The following is a 19,952-nucleotide window of genomic DNA, read 5'->3' as shown; positions in this document are numbered from 1 at the left end:
CATAACCATCATAATAAAGCAATATATTTCATAGTTAAAATAAACTATTATGCTTTCCCCTATCATAAAAAAAGAAGCGAGCAGTACAGAGGCAATATGCAAACCCAGGTCAAAGCTCCTTAAGTCTGGACAGAAACATCCATGAGTTTGCAGAGAGACCATGGAATTTTTCTGGTATTTCCAGGATAGTTCCTTGCAGGCAGTGCAGGAAGGAGAGTCGTGTAGAGTCACACAAGCCTCCAAGACTGTGCCAAAAATGGGACAGGCTGGGTTAGGTGGGTCCTGGAGGGGCATTGGGGATTGGCCCCATTGGACTGTGGGATCAGATGCTTCCCAGCTGCAGGAGGTCGGCATCTCTGCGATTTTACTCTTGTGCTGTTCCTCCACCTTGGTTGCTGATGTCTTCTCTCTGTTTGTCCCGATGTCCCTTAGGGTATCCAAAGCGATTATCTCAGGTGTGTGGACAGGACTGACTGGGGAGAATGTACTGGAGCTGTTTCCTGGGGCTGTGCCAGCAGAGGCTGATGGTGACCAAGAGCTGCCGTCAGGGAGCAGGGCAGCAGCTCTGGGTGGGCCCGCCAGGCTGGACTGCACTGGGGGCTCCCCACCATGCCTGCACTCACTGTGGCTTTGAGTGGGCTCTGTGGTCCTGGCAGTGGAGCTGGAGGGGGGGCAAGTCTCAGTGCTGGCCACAGTGGAGTCCAGTGCCGGGGTAATGGATCAGGGCTACTGGCACCAGTGCTGAAGAACTGGCAAGGGTGTGGGTGAGGTAGGGACATTGGGGATTGGGATGGGGATTCAGGGGTGTGGAATGGGGGGTGCAGGGGTGGGATAAGGGTGCAGGGGATTGGATAGGGGTGTGGGGTGTGTGGGATGCAGGGTGCAAGGTGCAGGGCATAGGGTGCAGACCCTGGGCTGCCAGGTCCCAGACACAAGGGTTGTTGCAGTGCAGGTTGTGCTGAGGTGAGGCCAGGGGAGGGAGGCTGTGGGGTGCGCAGGGATCCACTGCTCCAGCCCTGTCGAAATTTCACTGCAGCAGCAGCTGCTTTGCCCCAGAACAAGGGTCTCTTGCTCCAGTTGCAATCCCAACACTCACTGTGGTCCTTACCACCTCCAGCCTTGGGGCTGGCAAGCTGACAGCACCTGCTCTTGTCTCACTTGGTTGGGTTTCCCAGACTTCATCATAAGCCTGGCAGGGAGGGTCCTGGGTTTCTGCTGGCAATATTGATCTTTAAGAATCAATACATCCTCTGGCTCTCTGATGCCCCAGGACATGTCTTCACACCTTGCCCTGTGCACAGCACCATTCCATGGGCAGTTGCTCCTATCTGTGGCCCAGAAAGCATTTTTCTTCACTAGCTGCCTGCAGGCCAGGGAAAATGCTGCATTTCAGGCTCTTTCTCAGAATTTCTAACATATTCTCCATTGCTGTGCTGGGAACCTCCTGACAGAGATGAGCAGGAGCTTCTGCTAGGCAAGATGGACAAGAGGGCACCCATAGGCATATAAGGAGCAGCAGTTGGGCTGAGAATAGATCATGGGGGGCTTCCAAGGCAGCAATGAATTCCGACCCATCCATGGGATATCAATGATACTAATTACAAGAGCTTGGAAGAGCAGCTTATTCCCTGAAAGCCATGTTATCTCCCACTGGCCAAGGACCAGTAGCAATGGGCATGTGCCTACGTGAAGGCAACAGGGATGACTGTGTTTGGTCCCCTGCTACCAACACCTCTGCAGCACAGGGATCTCATTTTGCAGTACTCCCGCTGTTGTCTTACAGCCTTCTTCCTCCTTCTCCTCCTAGGGCCAGCGTGGGGGCAGTGCTCACTAGCTACTGCTTATTTTCTGTGTAAAACTGCAGGGCACAAGGAGTGAAACCACCTCACACCACTGACAGCAAAGAAATTCTTCGGCATTGGGAGTGTAGGGGTGGTGGTGCAGGAGGGTGGTGTGTCTCTGCCCCTACATGCGCACAAAATCCAGCATTATTTATGGAAGGGAAAAAGTTACAAAGGAGAGCATTACAGGCTGAGTATACCTGGAATAACACAGTGACTGATTACAATTACTGACACTTCTGGGTGAGGTGTAATTAATATTGCAAAGTAATTACATAGTTACTTCATCTGTTTAAAAATATATAAATATTCTCTGCTGAGTTTTCATGGAAAGCAGCAAATACCAACCCCAACGTGGGAGCCTGGTGCAGCTCCATGCAAGGATCCAGGAAAGCCAGAACACAAGACTGGGGAAGAACTGAGGAGGAAAGAAGGAGAAATGGTGAAAGGAAAACAGAAAGTGGCTGGTTCCAGAAGCAGCCAAGTGATGCCAAGAGTACCTCAGGAAGCTGAACACCAGCAAAAAAGTATAATGGAGTCTGAGGTGCTGCACTTTGGCAGGCATGGGCAGCAGTGCCATTGCCGAGACGGTGCCAGAGAGTGCTGCTGCCCTCCACCAAACCCAGCAGAAGTGGCACTGAGGCAATAGGCTTTGTTTTAAACAGATGAAGCACCTGCCCCTCTACCTTATCACTTGCCAGTGAGTTCCTGCTTGATCCTGGTGGATTCAACACTGCCAGCTGGGCTCAAGCATGGATCTTCCCAGCACAAGTGGAGACGGTTGGAGCTGATGGGGTGTTCAATCCAGCACTTCTGAAACTGCTGCCGAGAGCCCACTGGATTTGCAAAATGCTGGGAGGCTCCCAGCAGGCAGTGATGTGAGCACCTGGAGACCCCCTCAGCACCTGGGCTGGCCGGCCAGCCCCATCACTAACCACCAACACATTGGCTGGGGGCAGCCCTGCGTGGCCCTGCATGCTGTAGGCATGGCTTTCCTGGCTCTGGCTTGCTTCTCCAGGCAGGATATGACACCAAGGACCAGAAAGAGGAAGTGTCCGTCATTCTTCTCTGGGTAGAAAACACTCACAGGTCCAGAGAACTCCCCAGGAAGGTTACAACCAGACATTGTCACCCGGCTGTCAATGTGAGGGGGCTGTCCTCTGGATCCTGGCAAGGAGATGGGATGGAGCATAGGCAGCGTCAGCCAGAGCCTGCATAACAAACCCCCCTCATTGGCATCTGCCTGGTGACATTTGGCAATCGTGAGAGGGACAGGGACCAAGGGGACTGCCCCAGGGAGGAAAACTCTCACTCTGGTGTCTCCATTGCTTCAGTGCTTCTGACTCGGTGTTTTGTTTTGTTTTGAAATGTGAAGACCTGAGATTGAGCGTGGGTTTTCTGTCTGCCACCGGACGCCACGGCACAGGCTGGCCCAAGGCATCACCTTCTGTCCCCTTCCTTCACCACGTGTAGAGGCACCTGAATGGGGATGCAATTCCCGATACCAAGGCGTTGGCAAAGCTCCGAGCATTGCTCGGCACTGCTGGTCCCACTGGCTCCAGCTGAAGGGTCCTGCAGCGGTTCAAGGACCAGAAGAAAGTTCACAGAGACCTCATGATCTGTGTGGAAATGCTTCCCCTGTCCATGGTGGGGCTGAGGGGCTGCATTTTAGCAGCTGCTTGAGCTTGTGTAAGGGGTGGGGAAGGAGGTGGAGCTGACCCCAATGGGGCTCTCAGAGAGAGGTGTTTGGGGAGTGCCCACTGGCACACCAACCCCCCGGGCCTCCAGGACGGCGGCGAGCAGGCGCTGCTGCTGCTGGCGCAGCATGTCGGCCATCAGCAGGGGCAGGGAGTTGAAGCTGGCACTGAGCTGCTCCAGCTTGGATTCCAGGCCACTGATCTGCTTTTCCAGGTCCTCACTGCGGTCATTTAGCTCTGTGATGAGGTCGTACATCACGTTCTGCATCTGGGGAGGGGACACAGGGGACAGTGGTGGGGTTAGTATCATGGCTGGAGGGGTTGGTGCCACTGCTGCTAGCAGAGCTCTCCCCTTTACCCCTTTCTGCCCTGAGAACTGCCCCATCTCAGCCCACCCCGGGTTCTCCAAGGGTTTTGTGGCTGCAGTTTGGCTCATCCCTGGCCATCAAAGCAAGGAAACTCTGCTGGCCCTGTGCTGCTGAGCAGTGGTATCCTTTGCAAAAAGGGTTGCAGGGAACCTCTGGCTCATGCATGTGTTTCTCCTGCTTTGCAAGGGCAGCCATCCCACAGCAGCTATTCCTTGCTGACATTTATTGAGTCGGAGCATTTTGCGGTCAGCCAAGTCTGCTTTACTTTTTCCAAGTGAAGAAAAACACTCAGTCTGGCCAAGCCACAGGCTCCCTGTGGGACTTGCCTTTGAGAGGTCAACAAGGGTGTTGGCTTGGTCACTCAGCTTCCTCTGCTCCATCTTCACGCTCCGTAACCTGGGGAGAAGGAAAAAGCACATGGCTGTACTCCCTCCCTCTTTCAAACTGCAACTGGAGACCTGCCTGCATCCCAGGCAATGGAAAACTGTCCCCACTCCCCTGCCAGGGACAGGATCCTGGTTTATATGGAGCTCAGTCTGCCCCCAGCCCACTGCACAGCCTCTTACTGGTGGATGGCTTGTAGAAACTTCCTCTGGTGCTTTCTGACTTTAGCATGGTCAATCTTCTTCAGCAGTTTGGTGTGCTTGTAGATAAGCCATGTTTCCCGCAGGACGTTGGCTGCTGCATTCTTGATCTGAAAAGGAAGAGTGACTGCAGGTCACCAGCCATGTGGGATTTAACAGAGACACTGGTCAGGCTCTGCTGTGAACCGGTGTTGCAAGAGCACTTGACCTGCCCCAGCTGGAGTGAGGCGCTTGGCTTTGCACTCACACGGTCTCCTGGACTGCTGCAAGGGATGAGGGACAGTTCAAGAAGGAGTAAGAGATGGCAGAATTATTGGCCATGGGTGCCCCCACATGCCAGAGTTACTCTGCACTCATGCTCCAGCACTTGGCTCTTTGCCTACTCACAAAGTAGTACCATAAGCCTCAAGAAAAAAAAATCCCGAAGTTTTTCTTGATTCCTGTTGTTCTGCCTCCACTGGGATGTGACTTCTGCAGACTCCAGCTAAACCACAGCTCAACGGCTCATTCAGGAGGAATCGGCTGCCTTCTGCCTGGCATGGAGCCTGCAGATCCATATCAATGACCAGTGGAGCAGGGCTGACCAGCTCTTTAGCGTTCCCAGCCTAGTCACACCAAGGTTCTGTCTATTCCTGGGGTGTCAGGGCTTTGGCTTTGTCTGGGGCTCTGCTCTCTGGGGTGAAGTGGGTGCCCTGGTTGCATCCCACCATTGGTTGCCTTTCCAAGGGCTGTGCTGAAGCTCATTTTTCCACCATCCCCTCTAAAACATATTCTACTGTGTAGAGCCCATTATATGATACGTCACTGTTGGTTTGCTGATGCTTTGCCATGATGAGGCTGCCAAGACCAGCGACCTCCTGCTGCTTCTGCATGCTACCAGGGATGTGACACCAGACCTGGAACGACCCCATGAACTCCAGGCTCTGGGTCCCTCCTCAGGGGAACCTCACAGTGTGGTTCATATATTTGGTGGGCACTGAATCACTGAAATCCAGTTGTCTTCCTGACACCAAGAGAAGTGAGATCATGGTCTGGAAGAGGAGGGAGCACATTCCCAGAGGGAGCATCACCTGAATCTCTGGAACAGAGCTGGTGCTCTTTGTCTCGGAGTAACACTTGTGCCTGCACTACATCCACAGCACTTGGACAACTTCCTCAGCAGTGGTACCTGCAGGAGCCACATCCAAAGATGCCAACACTTTCCTCACCTGTTGTAGCCTCACTCAGAGGTGCTGACACCTTCTTCCACTGTGGTATCCAGAGGATCCAGAGGTGCTGACACCTTCCTCCTGCCATGGTAGCCCAAGTCCCCAGCTCCTGGCACACAACAATGCCCCCACTCCTGCTGTCACCCATGGCACCTTACCCGCTTTGTCAGTTGTGTGTCCATCATGAAGTTGTGGACGTGCTTCTCAGCTTTGGTGAGCTCCAGCTTCCTGGCCACCACAGCCACCACCAGTGCTGTACATCCAGCACCCTGTGCAGGGACATCAGTTGGGGAAACAGTTTGTCACCCTCTTGTAACAGCAGCACTCTCACCCTCATCCTTGCAATCTGCTAATTAACTAAAGCTATGTGTCCTCCCCATTATCCTAACAAGAAGATATTACAGAGCCTGGGTGGCCTTGAGTAGCTGATGGTGGCCTGCACAAAGGGAGAGGTGTAAGAGACGGTCCGAAGAGCCTTCATCTGCCTTACGACTGTCAAACAAGGACAGAGGCTGAAACCCTAAAACCACAACACAGGAGTTCTGGCCTGGCTGAGGTGGGATTCATCACAGTCTGCCAAGTGTTGCCTGTTTGCTGGACCAAGAACTGGTGTGCATCCCCATGGAAACCTGTACTAGGACAATGGACCAGGTCATGGTTGGACAGCCTGTGCTCACTGCCTGGACCTGTGACCAGGCCCAGACCAGCCTGGTCTGAACGTTGAACTTGGTTCCCAGAGCAACAGGCCGCATCACAATGATCCCAGGTTTCCCCACGTTTTGGCCAATGGCCCCTTGCTTCTGAAAATACTATAAAAAGGGACTTTCTAACTTAATACTTTTGAGATCTCCCCATGGAAGAAGATGGATCTATTGGCTGATGAGTATGAGGATTTTGTCTCTTCTGTTGGTAGCTATTTTCCCCCTCCCCTTTTTCTCTCTATCCTTTGTTTCTTTTTTTCTCTCCATCTATCACATAATTGTGTTGTTAGCACTCAATAAAAGTGCACTGCTGTTGTGATTAATTTGAAGTCCCCTTGTGTGTCTTTTGCGCTCTGAGATAAAAATGAACCATCACGATATCCGCCTATATCGGTGGATCGTGAGAGAGGCCAGGGCTATTAACAAGGTCAGCCGTGGTCAGTGGTGAGTCTGTGCCACTGCAGGCCATTGATCTGCCCTGTGTCAGTGCCCTCTGGGATTGTGAGCCCTCCACTCCCCAGAGAGCCCAAGAGTGGGGTGGGAAAGCAGTGCAGAAGCACCAGGCAACACGGGTGAGAACAGAGAAGGGCCCCCATATCAGGACCCTTCAAATTGCCACGTATCCAACTGCACCAGCTGGGAACTCACTTATCCTGGCAACTGAGGCCAGATCTGTGTGGCAGCCATCATCTCTGGTACACATCTGTGCCCAGGTGTTCTTTCCAGAACCTCCCTGCTGTGCTCCTGAGCTGTGCCCGCTGCTGCTTGTACCAGCTGGTTCACTTCCCCCCAGTGCTCTGGCAGAGTGCTGTCAGCCTGGCAAGCTCTCCTTGAAGAGCTGTTAATTAACCTGATACCCTGAATCCTTCAGCATCCTCAAAGGTCCTACTGCACACTCTCAACTCCCACCATCCCTCTCTTCCTGATGGACCCACTACCCCAGGGGCTGTGCTGGGTGTGGGGAGACACTTTGACAGATGGTGTCTCACTTCAAAGTAAGCAGTGGTTGGGAAGAACTTTGGGAGCCTGCAGCACTGGAATCCCCTCGGCTGAGCCAGCAGCTTTCTGGCAATTGCTGAATTGCTGCATCACCACCATCCATAGGGATTTTCTCCCTTGCTTGGTTCCTGCCAATAATACCAGCCTTGGTGCATCTGACCTTATCCAAGACAGGTCAAAGATTTGCAGATAATATAGAATTAATACTTCTTGGTGGAGCCTCCCCAGCTGATGGTACTCATGGGGTGTCAGCTCAGTCTGCCCTAGCTGGGAGGAGGAATGGCTCCATCCCCAGGGCCTGGAGCTAAGGTGGGCAGAGCCAGGGTGCTGATGACTGGGGTGGATCTGTAGAGGACCCCCAGCTGCTCCTTCAGCAGCCCAGGCTGGAAAGTCCCACAAGCCAGGAGATCTCATTGTGGGCTCCTTGGGGCAGGTATGCTGGAGGCCCTGGAGAATGGTGACCTTTTGGCCAGAAAGAAAAGAACCCATGGCAGATGAGCAACAGAAGCTAGATGGTGTGGACTAAGATGGCCAAGGGATGCTCAGGTATCCTTCTGCTCTCTGGGGACATCACTGACTCCACCAAAGGGCCTCCACCCTTACTGAATGTGAGTCCAAATCTACCCCAAATTCATCAGCTGAGACAACTCCACCAACTTCCAGGCTGTGAGACCTAAGAGCTAAAGTGATTAGGCCTTGCACATGGACAAAACATCTGAGAAACAGGTCCCTGTAAAATCCAATGGCCTTGCCTCTGCAATGGAGAGAGCCAGAGCCCACAGAATGGACAACCAGCTTGGCATGGCCCTTACCATGATGCCAGTGAGCAGGCAGACTCCCTTCCCACAGTAGGTGTGTGGGACCATGTCACCGTAGCCGATGGAGAGGAAGGTGATGGAGATGAGCCACATGGCACCTAGGAAGTTGCTGGTTACATCCTGCTGGTCATGGTACCTGCCAAGGAGACATGGACATCAGTATCACAGCAGGGGACAGGGATGGATGTGGCAGGAACAGGAGTACCTGGGCACAATGGGTCCTCCAGCACGAGCTGTGCTGGGGTACAGGATTAATAACACAGTAGGATATGCCATAGTAGCAGTGGCTGCACAATTTCTGGCACTGGAAGACCCACATGGACAAAATGAGAGCAAAAGCTCAGTGGAAAGGGCTCCTGCTTTCAGTCAGACCTGTATCCACATTGCAGTTCTGTTGTGCATTCCCAGTGTCATGTGGTGCTGCAGTGAGAATTGGCTGATGGGAGAAAGAGCTGTGGCACTGCAAAGCCCCAGACCACAGCAGCTCATCCTCCCTGCATCTTACTGGTGCTGCAGCCTGGGCTGTGCCACCCCAGAAGACAGTGCTGTCAGCAGCCCCAGGAGAACTGCTGGAGACGAATCCTATCGAGCCTCTGGCACGCGCTCGGCTTTCAGGAACAGAGGAACAGCTCACACACTCAAGACACAGCACATGTGGAGTGGCTGCAGCTTTGGGAATGCTGCAAATTTTCCAGGTCCCTGCTGAGATGTGAGGTCAATGACCACTCTGGCTGTCCCAGACATTGGCTGTGGCTCCTCCAGCAAACATGCAACCAGGGGCCCCAGCTGCCTCCAGCTCCCCAGGGCTGGCGCAAGCACAGCCAAGCCATGCAGGTATGTTTCCTGAGGGATGCAGTGCTGACTCCTGGCAGCAGAGCAGGATCTGGCCCTGTCTACAGTGGGACTCAGCCCTGAGTCAGCAGGGGCAGGCAGTGCCTTTACCCCACTATAAACAGGATGGTTGTTCTCCTGCCTCCCCAGCAGGCTTCTCCCAGCCTCTTCACAGAATCCAGAGAGGGAAAACAGATGGAGCTTTTGGCAATCCCAACTCCAAGATCATCACTCGCAGAGCAGTCGGGTTTTCTCCTCTTCTGAAATGTTTTTCCGTCAGCTGGAGACTCAAATGAGGTCCTGGTGCAGGGGAAAACACTCTCAGACACGGGGAGACTCCCTCTGGGCAGGGTTGACCGGGGGAGCTAGAGCCCATAACCACCGTGGTGCTCCCCAAAATTCCAGTGCCAGCAGCAGAGCACACACATCCCATCCAGAGTATTCCGAGGAGAGCTGAGCCCACTTCATCGCACAGGATGGAATGTCCTGAGGGGACAACTCCAAAAGCATCAAGCTGGACAAGGGGGTCACAGGTCTACTGGACAGAGGGATATTTTCTCTTCTGAGTAGCACTTTGAGCAAGAATTGCTAAACCAGAGGGGCTGGCACACGCCACGGCTGCTGTGGGCAGAAAGAGGGGCCACTTACTCACGCCGAGGGTTGCTGCAATCAGTCAGACACCGGCACCGCTTTCTGTTGCCCCCTTGCCTGCCTTCCCCTACCAAGGCCACAGCCGCCCTCACCCCTGTGCCAGCTATGAGCATCACCGTGATGCCATGCCCTGCCACCGCGGCAGCACCACCTCGGCCCAACCGATCCCACCGCGCTGAGCAGCCCCAGCTCGGGCTCCGGGCCGGCCGCACGGACGAGCACACGTGTGAGCAGAGCCGGCGGCGCTGGCGGCCCCGCAGGCACCGCGGGCGGCTGAGCGCCGTGGCCGGGCGAGCAGGCGAGGTTGCTAAGCGACTCTCGCTGCCTTCGGAGAGGTGCGGCCCCGCGGCGCGCACGGGAGAACGCTGCGCCCACGGACACCGGAGACCACAGCGCAGCGCCGCGGAGATGTGCCACGGCCATGCCAGCCCAGCCCGAGAACCGCGACTTGGAGAGGCACGACCACCTCTAAACTGCCTGGCCCCAGTGGCTGCTGGTTGGGAATGGTCCTGCAGCAAACTGGTTTCCACTGCCAGTGACATCGGTGTGGACAGGGGGACACATCCTGTGTAGCCCTCGTGGGAGCTGTGTGACCCCCAGGGCTGGTGCAAGCACAAGGGATATTGCATCCCTCACACATGGAGCATGTCCCAGAGGTTCTGCATTCTCCTCGTCCTGCATCTTCCAGGACTGAAGCATCTCCTGCTCACCTGGGTTTGCTTCTGCCTCTCTGTACATAGAGGGAGTTGATGGCAACTGCAGTGCCAATGATCTGCGGTGCCTTGTCTGCATAAATTTTGTTGGTTTTCTTCTTTTTCCTAATAATTCTTCATTGGATTTTCCAGCCTAAGCCTCGCCAGGTGTGGGATTACCCTCCTGCGTGTGTCCTGGGTGCCTGTCCACCTGCTCCTTGTTTCGGAGGCATAAACCACAATTTCTCAAACACAATTAGGTGGTGCCTGAGGATCCAGCTCATAAGGAGAGCATCATTAAGGGAGGCAGGAAGGCAAACACAGCCAGTAAAAGCTCATAAAATCTCAGTGTGCCTTCCCATGCCACTGCCACAGCACTTGCAGCTGCCTTAATCCCTCTTTGCATTGTGACCAGAGCAATGGGTCCCACCCTGGGGAAGAGGGGCCACAGCCTTCCTCTCACTTTGCAAGAAATCTAGAAGCAATCTGGGTATCCCAGGTGTGCCAGTTGATGTGTTCCCTTGCACCTTAGTTCCAAGGATGACACAAAGCTGCCACAACAGGAGAGCTTGTAGAGGACTTGCCCTCCCTTCCCCAGGTGCTGCTGGCACCCTGCACTGTGGCTGTGGAGAAAACCTTCTGGCACAGCACTGGGATGCCACCACTGCAGCCCTCGGTTCCCTCAGTAGACAGAGAGTGGTGGCAGGCCTCTGAGAAATGGAGGTGCAGTGATACCCACCAGGTTGGTCGCCACAGCAACCCTGGTGCTGAGCACGCTGATGCTGGCACAATGCCATCAGGCTGTGGGTTTGTCACCACAGTGTTGTCATGGCAGTCAGTTGCAGTGATGCTAGAGCCTGAGCCAGGCCCTGTCACTTACCATAAGCACCTCTGGCCCCTCCTTATACACAGACCCCAGCTCCCACCATTCTCCATGTCCCTCATCCATGCTTCTGGGGCTTCTGGCACCACACACCTCCTGCACAAGGACCCTGCCTGTCCTAAGTACTGCACTGTGAGGACAGAGCTGACCCTGCTCTGCTTCCTGCCTGTGTAGATGCTTTATTGTCTGGTAACAAGAGGGCTCGGTGGAGGGAACCCATGGCTGCTGAGGCCCCAGAGCCCTGCATCCCTCCTACAGGGTGTTGGGACATCGCATCTCCATTGAGAATCCCAAACTGCCATGAATCCCAAACCACAAACTGCTGAGCATCCAGAACCACTGCTCATCATCATGCATTCCTGAACCGCTGCACATCCTGAACCACTGCCCATCCTGAACCATAGAGCATCCTGAACTACCACACATCCCAAACTGCTGCTTGTCCTGAACTACTGAGCGTTCCAAACCACCATGCATCCCAAACCTCCACGCATCCTGAACCTATGTGCATCCTGAACAGCTGAGCATCCCAAACCACCAGGCATTCCAAAGTATTGAGCATCCTGAACTGCCAAGCATCCTGAACTGCCACATACCCCAAACTACTGCTCATTCCAAACCACTGTGAATCCCAAAGTACCATGCACCCCAAACCCTTCTCTCTCACCTCTCACACACACGGACTGTCCATGCAGCGATGATCCAGAGGGAAATGCTGAAGACCAGCAGCACTGTCCCAGGGCAGATGGTCATGAGTGTCTTCATGACGAAGCGGGTGTTGAAGTTAATCTTGTTGAGTGCCCCAATGCTGCGTGAGGAGGCGTCAGTGAAGAGCTTGCTGTGCAGCAGCATTACCCGAGCAATCAGGTAGAGGCGCAGGAACATGGGGATAGACAGGATGATGTCCACATCAGCCTCTGCCCGAGAAGGTGTGTAGGAGAAAGCCAGACGAGCTGTCCAGAAAAATTTGTACTCCCCAGGAATGGGGTGTATGGCACAAACCAGCATCTCCAGGCTGATGTAGAGGATGCGCTCGTACGTCATCGCTATCCGCCAGTCATCAGCTCCATTGTCGATCACAAAGAGCTACCAAGATGCAAAATCACACCGTTACTAGTGGCCCCACACAACTTGCCCACTAGCATCCCTCCCTCCACAGGCAGTGGGGGTTTGACACCAGAGCCAAGAGGAGCTGGGTGTGGCTCAGCTAGAAGCACTGGGGATGGACGGAGAAGAAAAACATGGGAATGAGTCACCACCAACCTCTCTGCTGCCCTGCCAGTGTGTGTCAGGGATGGTCACGTTGCTGGGGACACCAAAACCTTTAAGATGCCTAGCCTTGAGCACACACCCAGGCACAGCATGGGGACAGCTCACTCAAAATCTGGCTGGCAGGATCCCACCTCCTGGCATGTCCCCTTCATCAAGGCCACAGAGATGGGCAAGCCATGGTACCACAGAGCACCAGCATGAGCCACCCCAGTCCCTCTGCTCCTGGTGCTGCACTGATTTCACTGACAGTCATCACACCCTGAGTTGCAGGGCAATATCTGGGCAGTGAACACCACAATGAGAGCATCCAGCTGCTGGCAGAGATGGGATTCAGTTGTCATGGCAACTGATGGCTCATCCTGGGTACACCAGCTCTTCTCCCATTATCAGTGATGGAGTTGGGGTCTCTGCAGGAGCTGGGGAGATGGCAGCTCAGTTGGCCTCTCTGGGATCCACCAGAGCCCTGGGAGTCACCCACCCTGTCCTGCCTCAGCAGGGCTGTTCTGAGGCTGCCATTGGCTTCTCTCTGGTGTGACAGAGACACCAGGATCACCCACAGCAGCAGGGACATGCTCAGGGCCTCTCTGCAAGCAGCACTTGGCAAAGAAAGCAGCAGGAAGGGATCCAAGAGGCAGCTGGTGCTACTGTCCACATCCTCAATCCTGCAAGCATGAAACGATGCTGGCTTGCTCATGGATCCAGGGCTGCACACAGCCAGGGCAGCGGATGAGAGGTGGGTGGGGAGCATGGCCCTAGCCGGTACTGAGCCCAGGAACAGCCCTCCTGCCCTGCCAGAGGCCCCAGTACACCTGTACCAGCCGCCTCACTAGCACAGCATGGCACTTGAGGCTCTCCCTGGGGATGGCAGAAGCCACTGGGACTGACTCATGGAGTGCCTGTCCCAGCCACCTCCCTTTCTGTAGGGAAAACTCTGCTCCTTTTAGCTGCTTTGTTTGAGAAATTGTTTACAAAAATGCTCCAAGCTGTCAAGGGAGATCCTCAGGCATTTAGCAAGCTGACAGCCTATTCCTTCCTGGAAAAGGGTGTTAAAATAAACAAATTAGCAAGCGGAAAAAGGCAGGAGGCTTTTGACTGCATGATGGGGGGTTGCCATAGGCCAGGGAAGGGAAGGAGCAAGAGAGGATTTGGGCAGGATTCCCCTGAGCCAGCCCCTCTTGGTTCAGTACCTGTAAAGCATCAATGTGGGTTTCCATGGAAACCTAGTGTGGTTCGTTGGTACCCAAGGGGGCATTCCCCAATATATCCAGCATCACTGGCTCCAGCAGGGGAAGGAACAAGAGTGTTGGTCACCACATCTCCAGAAAACCAAAGCCCCAAGAAAAGCTACCGGGACACCTCATGGGGACTAAAGTTTCACCAAAAGCATGAACAGCCCCAGGCACTCCAAGCATAGGGATGAGGGGTCTCTGCCCCACGCCCCCCCCCAAAACACCCTGGTGGAAGCTTGGCAGCATTGCCAGCACTGCTCTCCTTCACATGTTGTGACGATAATGTGGTGCTGGCAGAGGATGGCATGTTCTGCCCTACACAACAGAGACATCATTGGGGTGCCGAGTGATGCCTCAGCCCCTGAGAAACTGAGGCACAGGAGGACCTTCAAGTATCCCAAAGGACTAATTAACACAATTAGTAGGATGACAGAATCACTGACTGGTTTGGGTTGAACAGGACCTTAAAGCTCATTTCATTCCCCCTACTTTCATGGGCAGGGACACCTTCCACTAGACCAGGTTGCTCCAAGCTCAATTCAACCTGGCCTTGAACACTTCCAGTGATGAGGCAGCCACAGCTTCTCTGGGCAAGAGAGGAAGAAGGAATCCTGAGGGTAGAGGCTGAAGTAATTATTTCCCAGAGGCTGGAAGGTCTGACAAGTGCCATGGCCAGGTGAGCACAGTCCCCCACCTTGGCCAAGAGAAGTTGAGGATTTAGAGCTCTGGCAGACCGATTCCATTTTGGTTGGATTATCAGCAATGCCTTTATAACACATAGGGCAATGAGCAGCCAGCATAACTTTGTTTAGAGCAGATCAAGTCAAACTCATCTAATTCCCTGTCTTGACAGTGTAACTGGCTTGGCAGAGCAGCTGGGACCATGGTGACGTTCAGTCCCCATGTGCAGAAGGACAGCAGTGGGACTTTGGATCTGGTCAAGGCAGGAGAGGTAAGATGACCTGTGTGCTGCCTGGGTGGATGTTGTGTTTGCACAACCCACTGCCAGAAACAACAATCAGAGGAAACAGTGAGCACCGGGGGCACAGCTCACCCGGCTGACCCCAACCACTCTCATCCTGGGGTAAATATTATTCCAGCAAGAACCAGAGCTCTCAAATATTTGCCTTGAGTAACTCACCCCCAGGCTTGATCCCCATGTGGGCAGGCTGAGCTGCCGGGACAGAGGCAGGCAGGGAGTGGGATGCTGCTGCCAGCCCCCTGTATATGGCAAAGCCCCTCTGTCCTCCAGCCCCAGGAGGCAGGATTATGGTGCACTCAGGGCCAGGGGCTTTGACATCCCTTCCCAGTATGTTCCTTCTCCTGACTGGTGATTCATTCCTCCCATGCCCAAAACAGGCTGGCATTATGCCGAAGCTAGGTTGCACAGGGAAGCACAGCCTTCCTGGAACAAACGGAGTCCTTTAACTTCCCAGGGAGGAAGAGAGTGTGCAGCCCTGATTAGGAAAGGATTTCGTGGCTTTCCTTGGCACTCTGACTGGCCTGAGGCTTTCCTGGCCATAGTCTCCGCCAGCCACCAGCATATCTGCCAGGCACCTGGGCTCAGACAGATCCCTTGGTGCCTGGCCTGGCCGCCCCCCAAGAACCCTCACTGACTCCCAAGACCCTGACAAAGAGGAAGGAGGCTCCAGGATGCAACAGGATGAGAGCTCAGGTACTGTGTCCCACTCAGGTGGTTGGCAAACCCCCAGCCCACCCCAGCAGCCCCTCACTAGGCACTGATGATGCCAGGACTTACCTGCACCTCCCGTGTGTGATAGGCAATGATGAGGCCCAGCAGTATGACGGTGGAGAGGCTTATAAGGCATTTCAGGGCCAGGGAGAACATGGAGTCCTGCAGGGTGAAAGCAGGGAAGGCATTAAGGGGTACAGAGCTGTGGGACTCTGCTGGCACTGGACTCCACACTCCAAAGAAAATACTGCCCCCCAACACCAGCTATCCCCATCCTCAATAGCATTTTTGCTGCTTCAGCTTCCTCCCTTAGCAGTTTGACATGGGCATAAGGGCACCGTCAGTACCATCAGCAATCACTGGCACCTCCAGCATCACTGGCACCACTGGTACCACCAGCACCATGTGCCCTCTCTCCAAAATTCTTTTTTAATTCTATGGTGCTGAGTGCAGCTCCCAACCTCCCCTCTGAGATATGCAATGCCAGTGCCCTGGCCCCATCGACCCTGAGCCCAGAATTTTGGTATCCAAACAGATGATCTAACTAGACCCTCCTGTTAATTAGTCTTATGTAAAGTAAACCAGCTCCTGATTCACTGATGGCTGAACTGGCGAGTCCCCAGGACCCCACTGGGAAAAGCAGGATTCACTGTTCCCTTTGGATAGGGTAAACTCATGTGCGTGGCAGCCACAATCCAGCCCCACTGATGCTAGGGCATTGGCAGCCCTTCACCAAGATGTTATTCCCAAACCAACCTGCCTTACTCCTGCACCCATCCCACACCTCCATGCCATCCCCAACATGCCGAGCCCCAGCTTGGTGAGGCCTGGCACACTCATGGCATGCTGTCCTTGGCTCCCCAATGTGCTGGGCTGGCTTTGGCCTTGCTTGGCTCTCTCTCCCTAGTGTTCCTCATCTCCGCAGGGTGTTTGCACACAGAGAAGGGACTATTTGCTGTGGAGGTGGCACTGCATTGTTAACAACTTGGCTTTGGCTGTGCAATTGTGTGGATATAATGGCTGGCCCTAAGAAAAGTGCTGGGACTAAACACTACTATTAACAGGCAAATTCCAGGGCAGCATTGTGCCAAGGTGACTCTGGTGAGACCTTTCCCAGAGGCACAAACCCTGAATGGGCACCCACTGCCCCACTGGCAAATGTTATATGATGTTTACCAATGCCTCCTGCCTGAAGAGACCTGTCAGGAAGAGGCGTTCCTGGATCCCATGCTCGCAGCAAACAAGGGGTCTTGGCCAAAGTGGGGAAAGACCTCAGCACCTTTGGCACGTGTACTGCCCCACCATGTGGATGGCAGGATGCTTCACTCTGATGGTGCTGCACAGGTGGTGGGAAGCAGCAATATTGTCCTGTGGGTAGGAGAGGCCCTGTCCTGCCCACAGCCAATTGACAGGCAGGGAGCAGCCAAGCCCTGGCCAGCGTGTCCTTGCTTCCCAGCTCAGCCTTGGCAACCTCTGGCTGGGAGCACGCAGTGGCATGACTGGGGCCGTGGGGCAGAGTTCGACCTGCGCTGGCATCCCCACATGCATAATGGCAGCCAGCCCCAATCACATGCACTCCCACACTGATGGTAATGTCCCTGCTGGTGAGTTCTGGTTTCTCACTGAGGGCTGCTGTGGGGGGGATTTGTGCACAGCTGCTGCAAATCTGGCCAAGAGCCTGCAAAGGCTGGAGCCAGGGATGCTCCTGAACCCTGCGGTTGTCAGCACAATTGTTTGTGTCACAGTGGGGCAGGGGCGCAGCAATCTGTCACAGCTGCTGCATGGCAGCAGTGCTGACTCACAGGGTCTTCCCCAGCTGACACAGCAGCTCAGTGTGGTGGGGCCAGGGAGCATGGCAGTGGTGCTGCTGGCAGCTTGGTAAGAGTGGCCAGTCCCCCTGGCACCAGGCATGCATGCACATGGAACCTGTGTGGCTGCGATTCAACAGGTAGCAGATGCAGGTGGGAGATGGTGGTTTGGCTTTGCTCCTGCCAAAGGGGAGTGGGAACCACCAGAAAAAGGCTGTTGTATTTAAGTATCTTAGCAGTGATGCTAGGGATGCCAGCTTGGTACCAAGGCATGCCCCTGCCTCAGACAGAGCAGTGGAACTGCTGCCCACAGCCTGCACACACCCACTGACCCTGGCAGCCATGGAAAGATGGGGCTAAGGAACCCCCCACCAGGCACCTCGGTGGGGAGGCAGCAGGGTTCCCCAAACCACAGGACCCCCAGCGACACGCCTCCCTTCCTCCACCTCCTCCTCTCACACTGCCCTCCCCACTGCCCATGCTGGATAATGGCAGGAAGTGGTGAGCAGCCCCTTCCCACCCTGCTTCTTCCCCTCCACTGGCAGCACCATGGCATGGGGACCCCCACTGGCTGCACCCCAGCCCCCTTAGTATTGCTGTCCCGCTGACATCCATGGGTGCTGCTGAGGGTGCTGATGCCTTCCCCTCTCTGGATAGGTATAAATAACATGACAGATGTCTATACAAAGAGTTATTCATATCGCTGCCAACCAGCACAGCCCGGGAGCAAGAGCTGGAAGGGACGTGGGGGGAGATTTATAAATAAAAGACACTGTCCTGCAAAAAAAAAAAAAAGGGGGGGGAAATGGCAGGAAGGGGTGTGGAGGAGGAGGCGGAGGAGGGAGGGGGTGCTTCGTTGCGCCGCCGGGGGCACAGTGCTTTTGAGGAGTGCACTGCCATGCCAGCAACAGTCACCACAGACCTCAGTGGGTCAGTGCCTGCTGCTGCAAGTGCATGGGGCAGGAGTCGACAGAGAACCCACCAGCACATGGGCCCTGCACCTCCAGCCAGCTGGTCACCTCGTCCAACACCTGTGGCTTCAGCATCCACTAAAGCTCTGGGAACATCCTGTCAGTCACCAGCCAGCCTGTCTGGCCCACTCCAGATGGGCCAAACAGCTCCATATTTATCCCAGGGGATTGGATGGGGCAAATGGCTCCATGCTCACCCCACCAGGCACCATCTGGTGCCACCAGCCCAACACACCCCCCTGGCCCCGTCGGTACCTTGGAGTAGAGCCCCCAGGAGAGCTCGGTCTCAATGACCATGACGACAATGCCAAACATGCCGAAGATGAGTGCGTAGTCGCTGAGGCGCTTCCTCTTCTCGAATAGTGCCCGGCGGTGCCCAAGCCGGTAGCCAATGTTCTGTGCCTTGCGCTTGGGCCCCTTGGCAAAGGTGGTGGGGGCCGGCCGGGCAGGCGGGCGAGTGGGACGGTGGGTGGCAGGCGCATGGTTGTCCTCGCGTGAGACAACAATTTCGGGGGGTTCACCGGCACCAAAGAGCTGCAGGGGTTGTGCCTCCGGCTCGGCCTCGATGAGGTTCCGTCGGGATGCGCTGAGTCGGCTGAGTGGCTTCATCACCCCCCCGCTGTACTTGCAGGAGCTCATGGCAATCTCGGTGAAGGGGTTGCTGTCCCGCCGATGAACCAAGGGGCTGGGCTGCCGGTGTTTGCTGCTAGCCACCCCAGAGCCCGCTGGGTGGTCGCCGAGGTTGAGCTGGCTGCCGTGGCGAGAGGAAGGGTGGAGGGCGGCGGGGGCGGCGGGAGGAGGAGGAGGGGCCCGTAACGACCCGGGCGAGGAGTGCAACAGGCTGTGCTGAAGCGGCGGCAGCGCGGAGGGCGGCGGCGGTGACCGTTCATCTCCCGGTAAGGGGCACGGACACCGACCATCCTCCTCCAAGTCCCCCACGCCCGAATCGTGGAGATGCCCCGATGTCTCCATGACGGCGGTACCGGCGCCGCTTTACAGGGCACCGGTTCCGCTTTACTTGCCACCGGCCCCGTTCGCCGGATCATGAATGGGCTCCGTGCTCTCGCCGCTACCGCCGCCGCCACCGCCCCCGCCGCTGCCGCTGGCCCGGCCCCGCAGCGCCATTGGCCACGCTGGGGCTCCCCGCAGGCTGACATCATCCCCGCCCGCTCCCCGCTTTGTATCTCTCCCCCAACACACCCCCGGTTCCTGCATCTCTGCGGGGTCGTTCGGGACTTGTAGTGCACCGGGTTGCACCAGGTGCCAGTACCTGTGCTCCCCAACCTGTGAGACCCCTCATCTGTTGAACCCACTGGGTTCCCCCACGGCCATCCCCTCTGCTTTTATATAATCCCCCTTAATCCGTTTAGAGAGGTTGGAGATTACGAGCAGCAGCTGGAGCAGGTGTTCCCATCCTGGAGGTGGGTCACCCCATGGATGGGGGGTGCGGTGTGTGTGTCTCATAGTGACCCCAAGGTCGGGGTCAGGGTAATGGTAGACCCAGAGTATGTGACATATACATATAGATATATACAGGGCCCTGATCCCCCCTAAAAACTCAGCCCAACCGGGAATCACCACTCCCACCCCCCCACTGTGCACAGCTGTTGCAGCAGAGGAGCAGATGAGAGTGTATGAGTTCGGGAAGCAGATAATCTGTAAGGAACTGGCTACTAGAAACCTCATTAAAAGACACCATGGAACAT

The 19,952-nt window shown here is 55.3% G+C and overlaps 1 protein-coding gene across 2 annotated transcripts; it reads right to left on the bottom strand.

Annotated features, from left to right (window-relative positions):
- Window positions 1-2,072: 2,072 nt before the first annotated feature.
- KCNN3 (potassium calcium-activated channel subfamily N member 3) lies at window positions 2,073-19,546 on the bottom strand. 2 transcript variants are annotated; one of them, XM_063420544.1, is made up of 8 exons: window positions 18,502-19,546; window positions 15,534-15,629; window positions 11,941-12,359; window positions 8,211-8,352; window positions 5,857-5,967; window positions 4,473-4,600; window positions 4,233-4,302; window positions 2,073-3,806 (listed from the first exon to the last, which is right to left on the bottom strand). In XM_063420544.1, the coding sequence occupies exons 1-8, from the start codon at window positions 19,216-19,218 to the stop codon at window positions 3,510-3,512; spliced, it is 1,980 nt and encodes a 659-aa protein (XP_063276614.1). In that variant the 5' UTR covers window positions 19,219-19,546; the 3' UTR covers window positions 2,073-3,509. The 2 variants fall into 2 exon arrangements, with proteins under 2 accessions (XP_063276614.1, XP_063276615.1); XM_063420545.1 differs by lacking the exons at window positions 11,941-12,359; window positions 15,534-15,629; window positions 18,502-19,546 and adding an exon at window positions 9,696-9,947.
- Between the last annotated feature and the right edge of the window lie 406 nt (window positions 19,547-19,952).

This window comes from Prinia subflava, chromosome 31, assembly GCF_021018805.1.
Source record: "Prinia subflava isolate CZ2003 ecotype Zambia chromosome 31, Cam_Psub_1.2, whole genome shotgun sequence".
NCBI lineage: Eukaryota > Metazoa > Chordata > Aves > Passeriformes > Cisticolidae > Prinia > Prinia subflava.
The sequence above is the reverse complement of the archived record's forward strand: the minus strand, read 5'-3'. Positions and strand labels throughout refer to the sequence as shown.